The sequence below is a fragment of the Sus scrofa genome, chromosome 7 (genome assembly GCF_054392235.1).
Source record: "Sus scrofa isolate SSC_HxYL_T2T_F1_AM1 chromosome 7, Sscrofa_HxYL_maternal_Yorkshire_Landrace_v2.0, whole genome shotgun sequence".
NCBI lineage: Eukaryota > Metazoa > Chordata > Mammalia > Artiodactyla > Suidae > Sus > Sus scrofa.
In genome coordinates this window covers 57,539,958-57,558,106 of record NC_139389.1, presented here as the reverse complement: position 1 = coordinate 57,558,106, position 18,149 = coordinate 57,539,958, and the positions used below count along the sequence as shown (strand labels likewise).

At 37.9% G+C, this 18,149-nt stretch overlaps 1 protein-coding gene across 30 annotated transcripts in view; it reads right to left on the bottom strand.

The window, feature by feature from the left end:
- ZFAND6 (zinc finger AN1-type containing 6) overlaps positions 1 to 17,129 on the bottom strand; it is a 67,465-nt gene extending 50,336 nt beyond the window's left edge. For 8 of the 30 annotated variants that reach the window (XM_013988996.3, XM_021098855.2, XM_084968433.1 and 5 more), the window contains exon 1: positions 16,983 to 17,129. Coding sequence is in view for 3 of the 30 variants with exons in the window: in XM_084968439.1 (XP_084824565.1) it covers positions 14,607 to 14,616 (10 nt within the window). In the remaining 27 variants the exon portion in view is untranslated. Of the gene's footprint in view, positions 1 to 5,593; positions 5,646 to 14,606; positions 14,781 to 16,575; positions 16,865 to 16,982 lie in introns of those variants that run through there. The other 22 variants (XM_003482217.4, XM_084968435.1, XM_084968441.1 and 19 more) reach the window with 9 other exon arrangements.
- Between the last annotated feature and the right edge of the window lie 1,020 nt (positions 17,130 to 18,149).

Genomic DNA, 18,149 nt, shown 5'->3' with positions numbered 1-18,149 from the left:
GAAAACGGATGAGAGCACCTAGAGTCTCTCTACTACTCTTTTGCTTTGCCATTTCAAGGCAGTTCCTTTCCAGGTGAATAGAATAAAGCTTTTCTTCTATATCCAAAATAAATGCTTTAAAATTTTTTAAAATGAAGAAGGTGAAAGCTCTGTGTCATTCAGGCAGTCCCAAACATCAAGAGACATCTCCGGTTTTACTTTGCTAATTCCTAACATCCTAGCTTACAGTGATCTTTTTCCCTGCTGAGCTTCTACAGCAATCTTGTTTTTTTTTTTTTTTTTTAAAGGGCCGCACCCATGGCATATGGAAGTTCCCAGGGGGTAGGGGTCGAATTGGAGCCACAGGCACAGCAACACTGGATCCAAGTCGAGTCTGTGGAGTCTGTAACCTACACTACAGCTCACCACAATGCTGGATCCTTAACCCACTGAGCGAGGTCAGGGATCGAACTTGTGTCCTCATGGATGCTAGTCAGATTTGTTTCCGCTGACTCCTACAGCAATCATTTTTAACAAACCACAATTTGGCACTCAGTAATATACAGTACTGACTTACAGGACAGGAAATATTCCCACGTCACAACTCTGTCAAATAGAAAGGGAACCTCCTTCAGAAAAGGACCAATCTTCGAGCACTTTGCAAGTTCACCTGATTAGTCAACTAGGTCTGACAACCTGAATAACCTCTATGCACACAGCTTACAGAGAATTTGCTTTTGAGAAGTTCTCTGGTGGCCCAGCAGATTAAGGATCTGGCGTTTTCATTGCCGTGTTTCAGGTCACTGCTGTGGTGCAGATTCGATCCCTGGCCAAGGAACGTAATACATAAAAATATTTGCTTATTGAAACAATTATTTTAGGTAATTAACAAAACAGCAGAAATATTCATTTTAAGTAATCTGCCAAGAATTATTTTTTCTACTAAAAGTGCATATATTTTATAAAGTTCTGTAGCTATGAAGATTTGGTTCTCATTGGGAAGAAACACATTATATATTTTAAACAATTATCTAAAAATTTAAGAGAAATGACATCTATTTTCAAAGCAAATATGTTCTTTTAAAATTTCCGATGTTTAATTATTATACAAATATATTTAAAATTTATCAAAAGAGCTGTTATTCAGTATTTTTTTTTAAAGCAAAAAATTACTTTAATAGTAAAGTATGCCAAATTAAAACCTGATAGCATGGAATTTTCCACCTCTAAAACACTTTAATGGTAAAGATAAAAACTTTGGTTTTATAATTGGCAACATCAAGTTTCTTTCAAAGCTACAGATAAAAAGGTTTTTTGGTCCAAAGGTGGTCTTTTGCCTAGAATATGTTGGTGGGAGATGGTGGTGATAGAGAAAAGAAATATTTAAAATAAAAATGATTCCAAATAAACCATTTCTCAGTTTACCTCAATTTTCTTTCTGGGCAAAATTAGCCTCAGTATTTAATTTTTTTGATAATATTAGAAATAAAAGAATATATGTAGCCTATATTTCCCTACCTATAAGTTACTAACACATGCCTTGCATTCACAGGTAGATGCTTTATACACCTGGATGCAAAAGTGAACTCAAGGTTCTGGCTAATAGCTATTTAAGGAGGTCATTAACATTTCAAATAGCTCAAATAAAGTGCTTTCACACTTTGCCTAATCTTCCTCTTACACAGCTAGGTTTCAAGCTTTTATTAAATGTGAGGAATTCAACAGCTTTGAAATTCAAAACTAATTGCATATGAAAAACTACCTTTATTTTCTCCATGTCTCATTCTTTTATTTTTTTATATTCTAGGGATGGTAAAATGTCATTTTTGGAGTGCTCCAAAAAATTGTCAGATATAAAGGTACAAAAACTACCTTTATTTTCTCCATGCATTCTTTTATTTTTTTATATTCTAGGTATGGTAAAATGTCATTTTTGGAGGGCTCCAAAAAACTGTCTTTGAAAATGTGTGGGGAGTTCCCATCATGGCACAGCGGAAAGGAATCTGACCAGGAACCACGAGGTTGCGGGTTCGATCCCCAGCCTTGCTCAGTGGGTTAAGGATCTGGCGTTGCCATGAGTTATGGTGTAGGTTGCAGATCCCATGTTGCTATGGCTCTGGCATAAGCCAGTGGCTACAGCTCCAACTGGACCCCTAGCCTGGGAACCTCCATATGCAGCAGGAGTGGCCCAAGAAATGGCAAAAAGACACACACACACAAAAAAAGACTCTTCTCCATCTAGAAAACTGGATTCTACCCTGCAAATGAAACCAGTGTACTGAAAGGATACTCCCTGGTTCTGTCAACCATAGATCAGTAGAGCAGAAGTACAGCCGAGAAACAATGAAAGATTATCTGTTCTCAAAGTTCTAATGTTCCCAGAGTAATAGAAGAATAGGTAAATCTCTATGTTGGGTACCCATTAAAATGTAATCTTCAGTCATATTTGAAATAACTTTCACTAAAACTGTTATATTTACAATTACAGTCATCTCTACCTGGCAGCAAATAGGATGAATCTGTTAGGAAGAAAATTAAATACATCTTCTCAAATTCAGAACAAAAGGAATATGACATGAATATTTAAGCATCATATAAATTTTAAATATTGCTCTATTCATGAAGTATTAAGATTACCTGAATAAAATTCTGAGAGCTAACAATTTTAAACATAGCAAATATATTTCATAATAATTTCACTAATTAAAAGTGATGAGTTTTAAGTTTCTTCCCTTCCATTCCAAATGTTAAGAAAACCAAAGAATCAGGAAAAATCAAACTAAGCCATGACAGACAAAACAGACGTTAAAAAAAAAAACAAAAACAAAACTCAATGACCAAACTTAATGATTCCCGAAAAGAAACACAGTAACCGACATAAGCTCTGAAAGTTAGATACTAAATTTATCAGCAAAAATTTACAGAAAATAAATTATTTAAACTGCAAAATAAGCTACACTATTTAATTCAAGGTTAAACATGCTCAACTACTCAAGTAGTTAAACCTTTAAATTCAAGGTTAAAATACTCAACTACTCATGCTCAAGTAAGTTAGAACTTAACCCATGACTAATCATTGGCTCCTATTTATAAATTAAAATTACCGGTTTTCTATGTCTTGAATTTTGTTTTTAAACAGCTTTTTACGTTTATTCTTGAACATTAGTTAACAAATTCTTATCCTGAACAGTTGTAGCCTATTTAACAGATTATCTGGCAAGAGTATACACAATGCAGAAGTTACTGCCAAACAAAGAATGCTCTTAAAGACAAACAGAAACAACACAGGTTTAGTAACACACTCTATGTGTATAAACTCACCTTACCTTCAGTTGAAAACCTATGAAATACTGGAAAGGTGCTGATATACCATTTTAAAACCTAGATCTATACAGACTAAATTCTGTCTCTATATTGTCCTTTAAAAAATAAGAAATATACAAATAGTGATAAAGGTTATTCATACCCGCTCAGAGACAATTACTACAGCTCCCTCTATAAAAATGTTCCTGATACACTTCCTTAGAATAAAATACTTCTTCTGGTATATGCTCACCAGAAGACAATGTACTGAGGAACAATGGTGTAAACAATGCCAATGTGAAATATTAAGCCCTGTACTTAACTGAAAGCAATGCATACAAGTAATATAAGCAACAAAGATATAACTGCTCACTTAAGTGGGTAAAAATTTTTCCCAATTTCCTTCAACTGATTTTAATGACCAGAAAATGGATTTAGATCCTGCTACATCTTGGAAAATGGAATTTAAAATAGGCTATTAGTTTAGGTAAAAACTAATCAACAAGTCAGAGAGCTTCAGAGACACACTTTAACAGAAAGAACACTTAAGGGACTACCCGTTAGAGAAATTTTGCAGCACATTCTTCTGGTGGCAATATAAATTGGGAATAACCTTTCTGAAAAGCGATTTGGCCACTTAAGTGTTTATATCCTTTGATCTAGGTAAGCCCACTTCAGGGTATATTTCCAAAAGAAATAAAAAGGAAAATATGTTTAAATGTACACAGCGGTTTAGTTCAATGCAGTACTATTTAAAATGGTGAAAAATTTAGAAACAAGCTAAATGTAAAACAGGCAAAAGACTAGGTAAATTAAAGTCCCATTAACCTAAGAGAATTATGTAACAAATGAAAACAATTTCAATAACAGATGATACAGTTTAATGATACAGTTTAATGAAAAATATTACACCGTATTTATAATTATGAGGAAAATATAAAAATATAGTAAGGTACAGACTGAAAGAGGAAAAAAATAAGACCTCCTCACCATGATCTTCTTGTGGATATTTGGGTGACTTTTCTTGATTTTATTATTATTGTTACAGTATTGCTTAAGCAATAGATAGAGCAGAAAAGCATTAATTTGAAAACTTTTGCGGAAGTTCCTGTTGTGGCACAGTGGTTAATGAATCCGACTAGGAACCAGGAGGTTGCGGGTTTGATCCCTGGCCTTGCTCAGTGGGTTAAGGATCCAGCATTGCCATGAGCTGTGGTGTAGGTCGCAGAGGCGGCTCAGATCCCATGTTGCTATGGCTATGGTGTACGCTGGCAGCTACAGCTCTGATTAGACCCCCTAGACCCTAGCCTGGGAGCCTCCATATGCGGCAGGAGCAGCCCTAGAAAAGAAAAAAAATAAATAAATAAAAACAAAAACTTTTTTGCATAATCTGGAAGCAGCATAGCAAATACAAGCATACTCACTGAAAAGCTTAGGTGGCACTTGAGCCAATTATTCAAATTATTCTGTACCTTAATTTCTATGAGATCAAAGAGCAACAATATAAAGAAAAGAGTCTCTAAATGAAACTTCTGGCACTTAAACACTATAATTATTTCATAAGTAAGAAACGTCAATAGATTCACAGATACGCTTTAAAAGTTTTGGTAGCCTACTTACAGCCCCTAAAAAAATAAATTCATTCATTTCCTGTTTCAAAATGGTGTTAATTATTTTATCTCCACCTTTGAAAGAAATGAAATTTGAAAGTTTTACCTTGTTCTATATAAAATTAATCAATGATTTAAAAAAAACTAAATTATGAGTATATTAAAAATGCCAACATACTGCTAATTTAAAATATACTAAAGTTTTAAAAAGGGAGAGGCATCCTGGGGGCCAAAAAATATATACATATATATATAAATAGTTGGCATTTCAATTCTTTATAAAGAACAAATTTAAGCCTACCACATTTATGTGTCTTTTAGCAACTTAGTAACATCTTAAGTTTAAGGAAAATGACATATCAATAGGTCTCCTCAAGATGTCATTTATAAAAACTGACAAATGACTCCTCAAACATCCAATCTAAAAGAAAAACATTTATCTGGAGATGATTTTTATTAAAGCATTTTTTTAATGACACTTAAATTCTGAACTAAAAATAATGATAAAAGAAAGTCAAGTTTGATTCTCTGAACACCTATTTCCTGTCCAAACAGCCCTTTTGTTCTGCTTCCCTGCTTAATTTTAATGTTCAGTTTGCATCAGGAAATAGCAACAATGACAAAACCTAGCAAACACAGAAGCATAAAGGAGCAAAAGTGTAAAATAAAGGATCATTAAAAGATTAGAACAAAAATCCTACCAACAAAACCTCCACAATTTTCTGTTTGCTTCACCTCAGATTAACTTCACTTGAAGCTGTACTCCAAAGCAACCAAACCTGAATACCAAGCTCCACCTTCTCTAATTCTAGTGGCTGAAGAGTAAAATCTCCTCCCTGTTAGTGAAACTGATAATTGTGATTGGATACAGCTAATATCCATTATTTTAAAGAACTTTTCCTTGCTAGCAGGTTAGGTTAAACACACTAACCCCCCCCTGGATAAGCTGGTTTCTTAAAGAAACAGTAGGTAATGTTTCAGTTTTCCTATCATTTACTATTTGCTTACTCTTTTGTCTGGACAAAAAATAAATAAACCAACTAATTGCAAAAAAAAACCTCACAGAAGAAGCACTAATTTGCAGTTCAGTGACCAACTGTTTAAAATACAATGCTTTTTAAACTAAATCAAGTGATATTTTTAGAGAACCTGAAGGTGAAGTTATGCTTTACAAAGACTCCTTTTTCAACAGAGTTCATATTTTGTATGAAAATTTTAAAACGGCAACAAAAAATCCATTGCAAAATTTTGCTAAGAACAACAAAACAGTATTTTCTCTAAGACTTAAACATAAGACCACAACTTAAGTGAAAATATATAGCACGAAAATACTGAATGCAAAGGATTTACTTCTAAGCTTTCAAATCCACCTGATCTCAGTATCACAGGAACGGAGTAAAATTTTCAATGACATCAAAGATTGATACTTCTACTTAAAACTGAAGAAAAAAATGAGGCAGAAATATTATTTCTATGCTACCACATGGGTACGGGTCTGACAATGTGTTCTGCAAGGTTAATGCTTATCCTTTGCAAATGGATACTTAAAAAAGGAAAAGGCAACTTGTTCTAATGAACATGTTCAGGTATAAAGTTTGGGATGGTTTCTTTTTTCTAAAATTATTATTATTTTTAATGTGAAAGGTAGACACTATTTTGCACTCTACTTAAGTATTACTTTAAGGTCGCATGGGAACCCTAAGGTACAGTTGAAGGTATATTCCTCTTAAAATACTCAGTTAATATTAAATGTTGTTTTTACTACAGAAATTCTAGAGAAATTCTGATTTTTCAACAAAAAAGACCTGATTTTTGCAACAAAAAAGTGTAGTCACTTTGTACATTACTAAATCTGTTATATTTTATTACGTTTAATTAGAACTGTTTATGTTTTTAGCAGTGTGGCCCACTATTACTCTAACATTAATCATTATCCGATTGAATGGCATTTAAATAATACCTCCACCAAAAACTGACTGATGAAAACAAATTTAAAATTAAAACAAATTAGAGGAGTTCCTCCATAAAATATACTTTCAGTAACTTTATGCAAGAATTTTTAATTGAAATTTAGTTTTCTAAGTTCAAAATTTTGCAAGCATTTTTCCTCAAAGAAAATTCATGTATCAGAACAACATAAGGCCAACAAACTTGTTTTGAATACAAAGAGAAGTCTTTGTAAGAAACTGAAAATTCACATAATTGTAACTAGACATGAATATGGAGTAAAACCCTGCAGAAGCCCAAACAGCTGCATAATCTATTATGCCTTTTAAGTGGACAAATTGAAAGAGCCAATTCACAGAGGTCTAGTCCCAAGATCCTTTGCAAGGATCCACTGCTTTGAATGCCCAGTACTTCATGAGTCAAGTTCAGGGTTTCTTCCCACTGTGTGGAAACTTGCAAAAGGATACTGGACAGAGAATTGGTACAGATACAAACTATTAAAAACATACATAACTTGAGTAACAGCATAAAAGCTGAGTTACATCATAAAACAAGTTTTAGATGGCCAAAATTTTACAAGGTTATAGAAAAAGAGATACTATGTTTGAATTTTAAAATTTGACAAGCATACAATTAGGAGACAGTTATGGGAACCAAATGAACCTTTGCTCTAAAATAAATTTTTCATGTCAAAATAAACTATTTATGTAAAACAAACACATAACACATATACTAATCTAATACCAACACCACTCTCAATATATAGCCAGAAGAAAAGAGAAATATAGACTTAGCTACTCCAGGACCTACTTGAAAGAACTTCAAGTTGATAAATATCATTTTAGGGGACTCTCAGGTTAAAATTAAGGGTATTTTATTCTGCTTCTAAATCAGCAGCAGAAGAAAACAGTAAAAATAAATAAAAGGAAAGCAATACCACAACTGAGATTATTTGAAAACAATATTGCTTCACAGGAACTAGGAGGCTGCAAAAGCTTCAAGGTTCCCTGATTGCATGTAACAATACCACTTTTTAAACATCAAGTATTCAAAGGCTGTACTGTATACTCTTTGTAGGAATTCAGAGGTTTTCCTAAACCTATCAACTAAAAACAGTTTAGAAGACAACAAACCACTGAACAACTTGATCTCATTTCACTTTTGATTAAAAAGGCCCTATGTAAAGAATCAATACCTAAACTAGTAAGAATAACTTCTGGTACGTACAGAACAGGGTGAAAACTTCCATAGAATTTTTAAGAACTGAGAATAGCTCAAACTATCCTCCCTACAACAAAAATTAATCCTTGGCAGTATCTCTGGGCATTACAAGTAGTTTAGGCAGTAGCTGGTGAAAGGACCAACCTGACATTAGCAAAACATGACTAGGGTCACTAAGGATAAAGTATGAAAACTATCAACTAACGGAGGAAAAAAAAAAAAAAAAAATTTCCCGGACTAATACATAGTGTCTACAAAAGTAAGGTATGTATTTGAGTTTGTAATTCCTGATGAGTATCTTCTAAACTCTAGAGAAAAAAAAAAAACAAAACACATGGTGAGTAATGGGAGAAGAGGGCGGATGGTGATAGTCCTCTCAGCAAAATACAAAACACAAAGGAAACATTAAGGAAAAAAACAGATAAGAAAGCATAAACTGGAGTTCCCCCAGTAACCTAGCTGTTAAGGATCTGGCATTGTCACTGCTGTGGCTTGGGTCACTGCTGTGGCACAGGTTTGATCCCTGGCCTGGGAACTTCCTCATGCCACTGACATGGCCAAAAACAATCTTAGAAAGGAACAGAGGAGTTCCCGTCGTGGCGCAGTGGTTAACGAATCCGGCTAGGAACCATGAGGTTGCGGGTTCGGTCCCTGCGCTTGCTCAGTGGGTTAACGATCTGGCCTTGCCGTGAGCTGTGGTGTAGGTCGCAGATGCGGCTCAGATCCTGCGTTGCTGTGGCTCTGGCGTAGGCCGGTGGCTACAGCTCCGTATTAGACCCCTAGCCTGGGAACCTCCATATGCCATGGAAGCGGCCCAAAGAAATAGCAAAAAAAAAAAAAAAAAAAGACAAAAAAAAAAAGAGAAAGGAACAGAGATCTGAATATTGAGACTGAAGTAAAGGATAAAGCCTTCATAATCCAGATATAATAGACACAAATTTTCATGTGCCAAACACACACAATAGATTATCAAAAGTAAACCACCAGACACAGAAAAATGAGAGAAAACAGGCAGATTTTAAATTCTCACTGTTTTTAGCAGCCTAAGCCAGAAAAAACCCAAAAGATTAGAAAATGAGTGATGCACAGCAATTATTTAATAAGATTAATCTTTTATACATTATCAAAAGAAAAGCTTCTTTTCTCAACAGTCATAGAAAAAAATTGAAATTACTGTCACAAAGAAAATCAACAATTTTAAAAGGCAAAAGTTGAACAGATAGCATTCTCTGATGATTACACAATGACATTCAAAGCTAACAGAAAAGTTTATTCATTCATAAACTTTTTGAACATCTACTACATGCCAGGCACCACTAGTGGCTGTGGCTGTCCCTTCATCGTAGAAACTTAACAGTCTAGAATCAGACCGATGCTGTCCAGCAGAAATATAAAGTTAAACCATAGACAATTTTCAATTTTCTAGCAGCCACATTAAAACATCAAAATAAACTGTAATAACATAAAACATGTAAAAGAACATTATTTCAATGTGTAATCTATTTTAAAAGTTGAGCTATTTTCTCCATTTTTATGATAAAAATCAAGTTGGTATGTCATATTTATAACCCATCTTTAATTCACTTTCTATATTTCAACAGCCAGATGTGGCTACATAAACTTAAATAAAATACCATAGCTATAACACATGCTTATTTATAAATTAAGATAAATTTCCATCTCTGCTGTCCATTAGAATAGTCACTAGCCACATGTGGTTACTGAGCACCTGAAATGTGACTAGTAAGACTGAGGATACAAATTTTTGATATTTGTCTTTTTAGGGCTGCACCCACCCTCTTAACCTGGAGGTTCCCAGGCTAGGGGTCAAATCAGAGCTGTAGCCGATGGCCTACACCACAGCTCACAGCAATGCCATAACTCACTGAGTCAAGCCAGGGATTGAACCTGTGTCCTCATGGATGCTAGTCAGGTTCGTTAACCACTGAGCCATGACAAGAACTCCCAAAATTTTGGTATTTCATCTTAGCTAATTTAAATGGCCACAAGTGGCTAGTACCACAAGTGGCTAGTACCTACCAGATTGGAAAGCACAGCTCTATAAGGAAAAAATGCTGAAACAAATCACAAGCATTTAATGAATCACAGCTGTTAGAAGTATTTACAAAAGAAATGTCCAACATGAAATGAGTATATATGGCCAACATAAGAATTTAACCTCTTTTGCCAGCATTAAGGAAATCACAATTAAGCAAAAGAGGATAGCATATGCAAAGATCTTGTGTGAGAGAAAAGTGAAAATACAGTAGAAATAATGAAGGAAAGTACTAAGGAACAAAATAATCCAAGTTATTTGTAGAAGACTGAATCAGATCCCAGAATATAAATAGGATAGGAAGGTAGCTGTGAAGTGGATGCAGCCTTACCACCTGGAAATAATAAAACACTTCTAAATAAGTCTTGCAGTAAAGTTGGTCCCACTCTCCTCATTCAGTAAACTCCAGTTATTCCAATCTCTGGTCAAACCCTACATCAAGCCAGGTACTTTTCGTCCTCTTTGTGCTACCAGTTCCTTTCATTTGGGAAAACCCCTTGCCCCTGAACTTTCCTGATCTTAGAACTCACAATCACAATTTCAAATTTTCTGCACAAGCTTTGAGGCAGTAATCCAACTGGAAGATATAGGGCAGGGGGTGGAGGGAACTGACCCTGCTTGCAAGGCAATTTTTATAAAAAAAACTTCACAGAAAAAAAGCAGTGGGGAAGTCAAAAACTCCTCAAACACACCGTACCACCACCACTAACTTTTGATGTCAAATCCTCAGAGTGACAGTCTCAGAACATCCAACCAGCACCTTCCAATCTCATCAGCATATCCTATTTCTTTTCTTCTGAGCACTTGTCAAAATCTGAAAATTCTTTATTCATTGGTCTGTCAATAGCCTAGCTTTTCCAATAGATTATAAACTCCATGAAAGCAAAGACTCTGTAATCATTCATCATTGTATCCTCAGCACTCAGCACAATGTCCAACTGGTATGGAACAGTGGTTGAAAGAATAAGAACTGCAACTGCAGAATTTTAATAAAAATATTACATGTCAAAATTGAAGGAACACAGCTAAAACCACGTTCAAAGGAAAACTTAACGGCATTAAATTTTTTTCATTAGGAGGTCCCTTCATGGCTCAGTAGTTAATGAACCTGACTAGGATCCATGAGGTTGCAGGTTCTATTCCTGGCCTTGCTCAGTGGGTTAAGCAAGGTATAGGCCTCAGATGCGGCTTGGATCCCATGTTGCTATGGCTGTGGCGTAGGCCCGCAGCTGTAGCTCTGATTCGACCCCTAGCCTGGGAACTTCCATATGCTGTGGGTGCAGCCCCATAAAGAAAAAAAAAAAAAAATTTTTTTTTTCATTATAAAAAGGAAACATTAAGTGTAGGAATAACACACTTTAAAATTTTTACTTGATTGACTGATGTGTCTTTGCCACAACAGGAACTCCAATTTTTTTTAAATTAAAAAATTTAAAACCCAAAACAACCTGAGGACCCTAAGGAATCAATCAAAAAACCTGAGGACTAACAAAGCAACAACCAAAAACTGGGGGGTGGGGTGGGGGAGGAGGAACAATAACAAAAAGAAAACACATTATTCCTCTCATTTACTAAATCAATGTGCACTGTTATCATTGGTGTTGAATAAAAACTTAAAAAAATGAAATATAATTATATTTAGTATATGATAAATGTAGCTTTATTTGAAGGCAAAAGAAGTTTATTTTAATGGGGTTGGGATAATTGATTAACTATTATAAAAAAAAAGAGTTATTTCACTTCACATATTCTGTCAAAATAAATCCTAGGTGAATATAAAGAGATGTGAAAAATGATATCATAAAAGAATTAGAAGAAAACAATTATGTAAGAGGGAGAATCCCATTAAACATGAAAGAAGCCATAAAAAGAGTATTAACCTAAACTTCTTAAAAGGTAAAAACTCTTCCACATTGTTTTAAAAAAATACTTTAAACAAATAAAAGGCCAGGGAAAATGCTTGCAATATGTGTCAAAGGGCTGCTATCCTAAGTATTAAAAAAGGCTAAAAAGGGTATCACAAATATAACACTGCCCTAAATGAGCCGAATACAAGCTAGATGATGTCCCATATCAGTATTTCTATTCATTATCAAAATTAATCTAAGAAATGTATAATAAATCTTATGAAAAGGGAAAGATGGAAAGAAAATGCTCTGTCTTGGTAAAGATATGGGAGAAATGTGTATTCTCTCACATTTTTAGTCAAACTTTATGCTGGTCTGCTCAACTTTATGCTATTTAATGTTAGTCAAACTTTTAAGACAAGATTTGTCAGTATTTATGTAAAGACCAAAAAAGTTCATTATGCTTTGACTAAACAATTTTAAGAGACTGAAACCTAAAAAAAATGAGAGATACATAAAAGATTTAGGTCTTAAGATGTTTTTCACCACATTGTAACAAGTGAAAAAAAGGATAAAGTAACAAGTTATACACAACAAGTAGCAAGTTAAATTAAAGGACTTCCCATAAGATGAAACAGTACATACCTTTACAAAAAATCATATATTTTATATATAGAGATCTAATGGTAAACATGAGGAAATCTTTGCCCTCAAGTAGTTCACATTCAAGCTGGGGATACAGACAACCAATCAATCATGTCAGAAGCTAGGTTCTAAAAGGAAATGAGGAAGGGTAACAGATCTGTCAGAGAAGGTGGTCTCCTCCTGAGTAGAAGGCATCTCAGGAGGAGTGACATTTGAGCAAAATACGATTTAGTGTTCCAGGCAGAAGAAATAACAATTCTAAGAGAACTAAGGGGCATGCTCATGAACTCCCAGTATTGCTGGAGGTTCATGAGTCAGGGGAGGGTGGTAAGAGATAAGTCTATGAAGCTGGCAGGCCCTATAGTTGAGAGCAGTATCGCCCAAACTGCAGCCACAAGTCTTGCATGACTACTGTGCACTTGAACAAGGCTAGCCCTAAAAGTAAGTACTTTAAGTGGTAGACATACAAGAAATGTGAAGACAGTCTGAAATAAATGAAGGTAAAATATCCCATAAATAATTTCTGATACTGATTACTTGCTAAATCCAATATTTTGGGTTAAAAAATATCTTACCTGTTTTTTCTTTTTGCAAATGTGGCTATCAGAAAATTTTAAATTATTTACGTGGCTCCCATTTATAGCTCCTATTATATTTTCATTGGACATTAGTGATCTAAGGTATAAGGGTCATAGCAAAAAGTTTGAATTTATTTTGTGTACTAAAAAGTCATGGAAGGTTTTGAGTCTGAGAACAAGATAATCTAATCTATGCATTTAAATAGTTTTTCTGAACAGGAAGTAGGGGGAGAATGCTGAAGATAAGATACCAGTTAGGTGACTACTATTACCATCTTAAGTACAGAAAGGTGTTGAAACAGATCATATTTGGGCTAAGTTTTAAAGACAGGAGTTCCCGTCGTGGCGCAGTGGTTAACGAATCCAACTAGGAACCATGAGGTTGCGGGTTCGGTCCCTGGCCTTGCTCAGTGGGTTAATGATACGGCGTTGCCGTGAGCTGTGGTGTAGGTTGCAGACTCGGCTCGGATCCCGCGTTGCTGTGGCTCTGGCGTAGGCCAGTGGCTACAGCTTCGATTCGACCCCTAGCCTGGGAACCTCCATATGCCATGGAAGCGGCCCAAGAAATAGCAAAAAGACAAAAAAATAAAATAAAATAAAATAAAATAAAAATAAAGACAGAAGCACCCTACTATTGTTTAGAATTCAATTTTTAGTTGTCTAGGATATGAAGAATACACACAAACAGAACGACTAGGGGTATACCTACCAAAATGTCAATGTTTGTTCTTTGTAATTTTTCTGAAAGTTTGAAAAAAAAATGTCCTTATAATCAAATACAAAAATGAGGTGCTTTGTTTCGGTTTTTGGGGGTTTTTTCCTTTTTTTTTCTTTTTGCTTTTTAGGGATGCACCTGCCCCATATGGATTCCCAGGCTAGGGGTCAAATCAGAGCTGCTGCTCCTCTACACCACAGCCACCGCAACACTGGATCCAAGCCGCTGCTTCAACCCACACTACAGCTCATGGAAACACCAGATCCTTAACCCACTGAGTGAGGCCAGGGATCAAACCTGAAGCCTCCTGGATACTAGTCAGGCTCATTACCACTAAGCCACAACAGGAACTCCAGAGGGTTCTTTTTTTTTTTTTTTTTTTAAGCAGGATAAAACAGCCCTATGAAACCAAAGCACCCTGTTATTTGTCTGTAGGTTACATACACTGTTTAAAATAAAGTCAAATCATCTCATACTCCCATGTCTCTAAATAAAAAGAGCTTACTCAAAGATATAAACTCCTATTACTTACACACACCATTTTCAGGAGGTTAATATTGCTCCCTAATTGGTCTTTGCATTGCTATTAGCATGATAAATAAAACAACCTACTATAGAAGCACAACTTGGGGCACCCCCAAATCTAAGGCTAAAGAAATAAAAAATATTTAAATCTGTTGTTAATATACTCTGATAAATACTCACCACACATCATTCTCCAAAAATGGTTCAAAAGGGCACACTCGGTGTAATTCCACAGAACACCTTGGCCCGAGTCCTTTTCTTTAAAGGCTCTGCCATTTGATAGGTGTTTCCCTTAACTAAAGTCTGCATAACCGAGAGGATAAACTTCAGACAGGTTTCTTTTATAGGCGTAAGCTAAGGTAGAAGAAAAGTTTTACATAATCTGACTGATAGTACAAAGGGGAAGAGGGGAACAGAGAAGGAGTGATTTTTTTTTTTTTTTACATCCAATCAAGTGTGTTTTTCTACTACGGTTCCTCTTTGCACTGAAAAAGGAGACAACAAATAGTGCCAAATCCAAGATTCATTATTTACAGATTAACAGGCATCTTGGTTTCTCACGCAAATGTTTAAAAACTACCAACCAATCACTATGGCTATGAATCTTCCACTGAAACATAAAAGAGAATCTTCAAGTTTCTCATTCATTTCATTTCTAGTATTTGAATCTATTTTACTCCTGACAACTAAAACTTTCCAACGCAATCTACATTATTTACACGAGAGACAACTCTTGTACTTGTGCACCAGGAGCCAGGAAACAAGAAATGTTCACAGAGCACAGTTGGCTGACAGCAAAACAAATCAAAAACATAATATAGAGGCCCATAAATTACAGAAGATTAACACAATACTGTACAGCAAGGGAGCAAGTGAACTACAGTCACAATTACTATTTTTATAAAGCTGAAAAGCAAACAAAACAACAAACTGAGCATACAAAATTTACGTGATGAAACTTTTAAAAAAAACCCCAATGAAATGGTAAACAAAACCCACCAGACTGAAATGATTACCTCAGTAAGGAGAGGCCAGGCTTATAGCACAGATAAGAAATTCATAAACAGATGCAAATTTTGGTAATGTTCCAGTTCTTGGTTTGGGGGTGGAAATCATGGATTTTTATTATATTTTAGCTCATTAAACTGTACTGTGTATGGTATACTTTAACACTGCATTGTGTGTATTCATACTTTTGTGGTATTAAATACATTTTGAATACTTGGATTTTTTAAAAAGTGGCTTTATGGAGCTATAATTGACATAGAATAAACTGCACATACTTCCAAGTGTGAAATGTGATTTGTTTTGACACAGGAAATCATCACTACAATCAAGATAATAAACCGACAGCTCCTAAATATTTCTCCTGTACACCTTCGTGACTCGTCCCCCTTAAATATATTTTAAAATGTGACAGAAAAAGTTAAAAGCAAGTTGTTTGGTAAATTTAAGTGTGCATATTTTGCAGAAAAAGAACTTTTTCCCCTGAAGCTCTGGACTATGGGTAACTCGGCAAGTGTCCTAAAACATAATTATTACATAACTAGCTTTAAACGTGTATGGTATTTTACATTTAAAAAAATCAAATTTCGAACTTCATTTGAAAGGGGAATTTAAACCTCTTTCTCAGAGGATTAAAATGAGAAACTAACCAGTTTTTTTTTTTTTTTACTGCCAAACAACTTTAAATAAATGGTCTGTATGTAACCCTAAGCCCTTAACTTCTTCACACTGTTGAACTACTTTCTAGTTTGAAGATCAATCATCACAGCATCTTAATCCTGTAGCTCTGCACAAAATTTCAACATAAACTTAGAATCATTTCCAACACAATGTTCTTCTGAACTTGTTTACGTAGCTAGAAGGCAACTCGAAAATACTATTTGGGAGGAGAGAAAATGCAGAGGTCCTGGGCCCTCCAAAGAGGAGCAGAGGAGAAAGAGACCAACCCCGGAAGCCCTCTTGTAACCCGACTTGCTAGACTTTTCCCCCCCTCGCCGGTTTTTGAAAACACAGCAGGTGAAAAACATTCCAAAAAGGACTCGGGCTCGGAGACGCGGAGACGTGCGGGGGGAGGGGGGGAACCTTGACTGGGTCTGGTGACAGGGACGCTCCCGACGGTGCCCGGGGTCCCTAAGACCCTCACCCGCAAAATGCCCGGAATGGGGTCGCGGCGGCGAGCGTCGCGGCTCCCGAGGCCCGCCGACAGTGGGGGTCCCGACCTTGGTGCGCCAACCCCCCCCACCCCGCCCCCGGCGGGAAGCTCAGTACCGCGAGCGCTGGGCGCTCGTCTGAGGGGGTCAGCCGCGCCTCGGCCCCTGCCCCCGGGGCCGGGAAGCCCCTCGCCCCTCAGCAAACGCCTGGCCCTGGCCCGCGAGCCAGCGGCCGGCGGCGGGCCCACCACCTGCTGCGCCCGCCGGCCGCCCTCCGCTTCCGGCTCGCCCGCGCCGGGAGGGGCCGGGGGCGGGCCTCGCCTCAGCCCGGTGGGGGAAGGGAGCGGGGGGGGGAGGGGAGGCGCAGGGGCGCCCGGGCCCCGCGGGCAGCGCTCCTCACCTGGCGGCGGCCCTCTCCGCCTGACGCGCTGCCCGCCGCCGCCGGTCGCCGCCGGTGAATGGGGACAGGTGAGGCCGCCGAACCCCTGCTCGCTCCGGCCCCGCCGCCGCCGCCAGCCCCTCCGTCCGCTGTTTATTAAACTTTTCTGTTTGGTTGTTCGGCCTGTGACGCGACCGCCGGGGAGAGCTCCAGGATTGGCCGATGCAGGGCGCTGACGCGGCAACCCCCTCCCGCAGCCTAATTATTACCGGCCCGGGAGCAGCCGCAGGCCTGAGCCGGCGGGGAGGGGCGGGGCCAGAGCTCGGAGTGCGCGGCGATTGGCCAGAGCCCAGAGAAGAGGCGGGGCGGAACGAGAGGAGACGCTCCTCCGCCCTCTCTGCCTCCACTGCCCCCTGGGAGCCCCCTCCCACCCAGGTCTCTCTCCCTCCCACAGCCGCGGGCTGACAGTTCGAGGGGTCGCGTGGAGATTCGATGAACCGGGCGCTGTAGATCCAGGTTCCCTCTGCTCCCTCGAAGGGAGTGGCATGTTCTGGTCCCCGAATGAGGCGCCGGAGTTTCGCTCCACCTGCCAGTTGTGCAAGAAGGAATTCTGAGCTCTCCCCACGTGCAGTCTTGTGCCCCCCCCCCCCATCTTTGCAAGCGCAAAGTCTAAGGTCTGGGTGCATACACGAAGGCAGTACCCTGCCCAACCCTGAACCATGGCTTGGAAAGAGAAGCAAGACTCGAAGCGCGCGTGCACACCTGTGTCACACACTCACACACGGACCCACACGCCTCCACAAGCACCTGGTTCCCAGCCTTTTCAAAAGCGCGTGTCCACTTCCCAGCAGAGTGGTACAGGCCGTGTTACTGCGCGGGGGGCTTGGGGTGATGAGGAGAATGACTCCCCAGCAGTTTCTCAGCCTTCCGGCTCACGCGCAGCACAAGAAGTACAAGACCATAGTTCGAGGTCATTCAGTCCTACAGTGATTGAGGGTTTCGGATGACGCCAGCAGGTAGGAGGCGGACGGAGTCCTGAGGATCCTCTTGTATTTTTATATTTGATGTTTTGTTCATGAATTTTTTGGAATTAATTCGAATTATACTTTAACATATAGATTTAAAATGTTATCTTGATTACTTAGCTTTTTAGTACCTCTTTAAATTTGAAGGGATTATCTCACTATC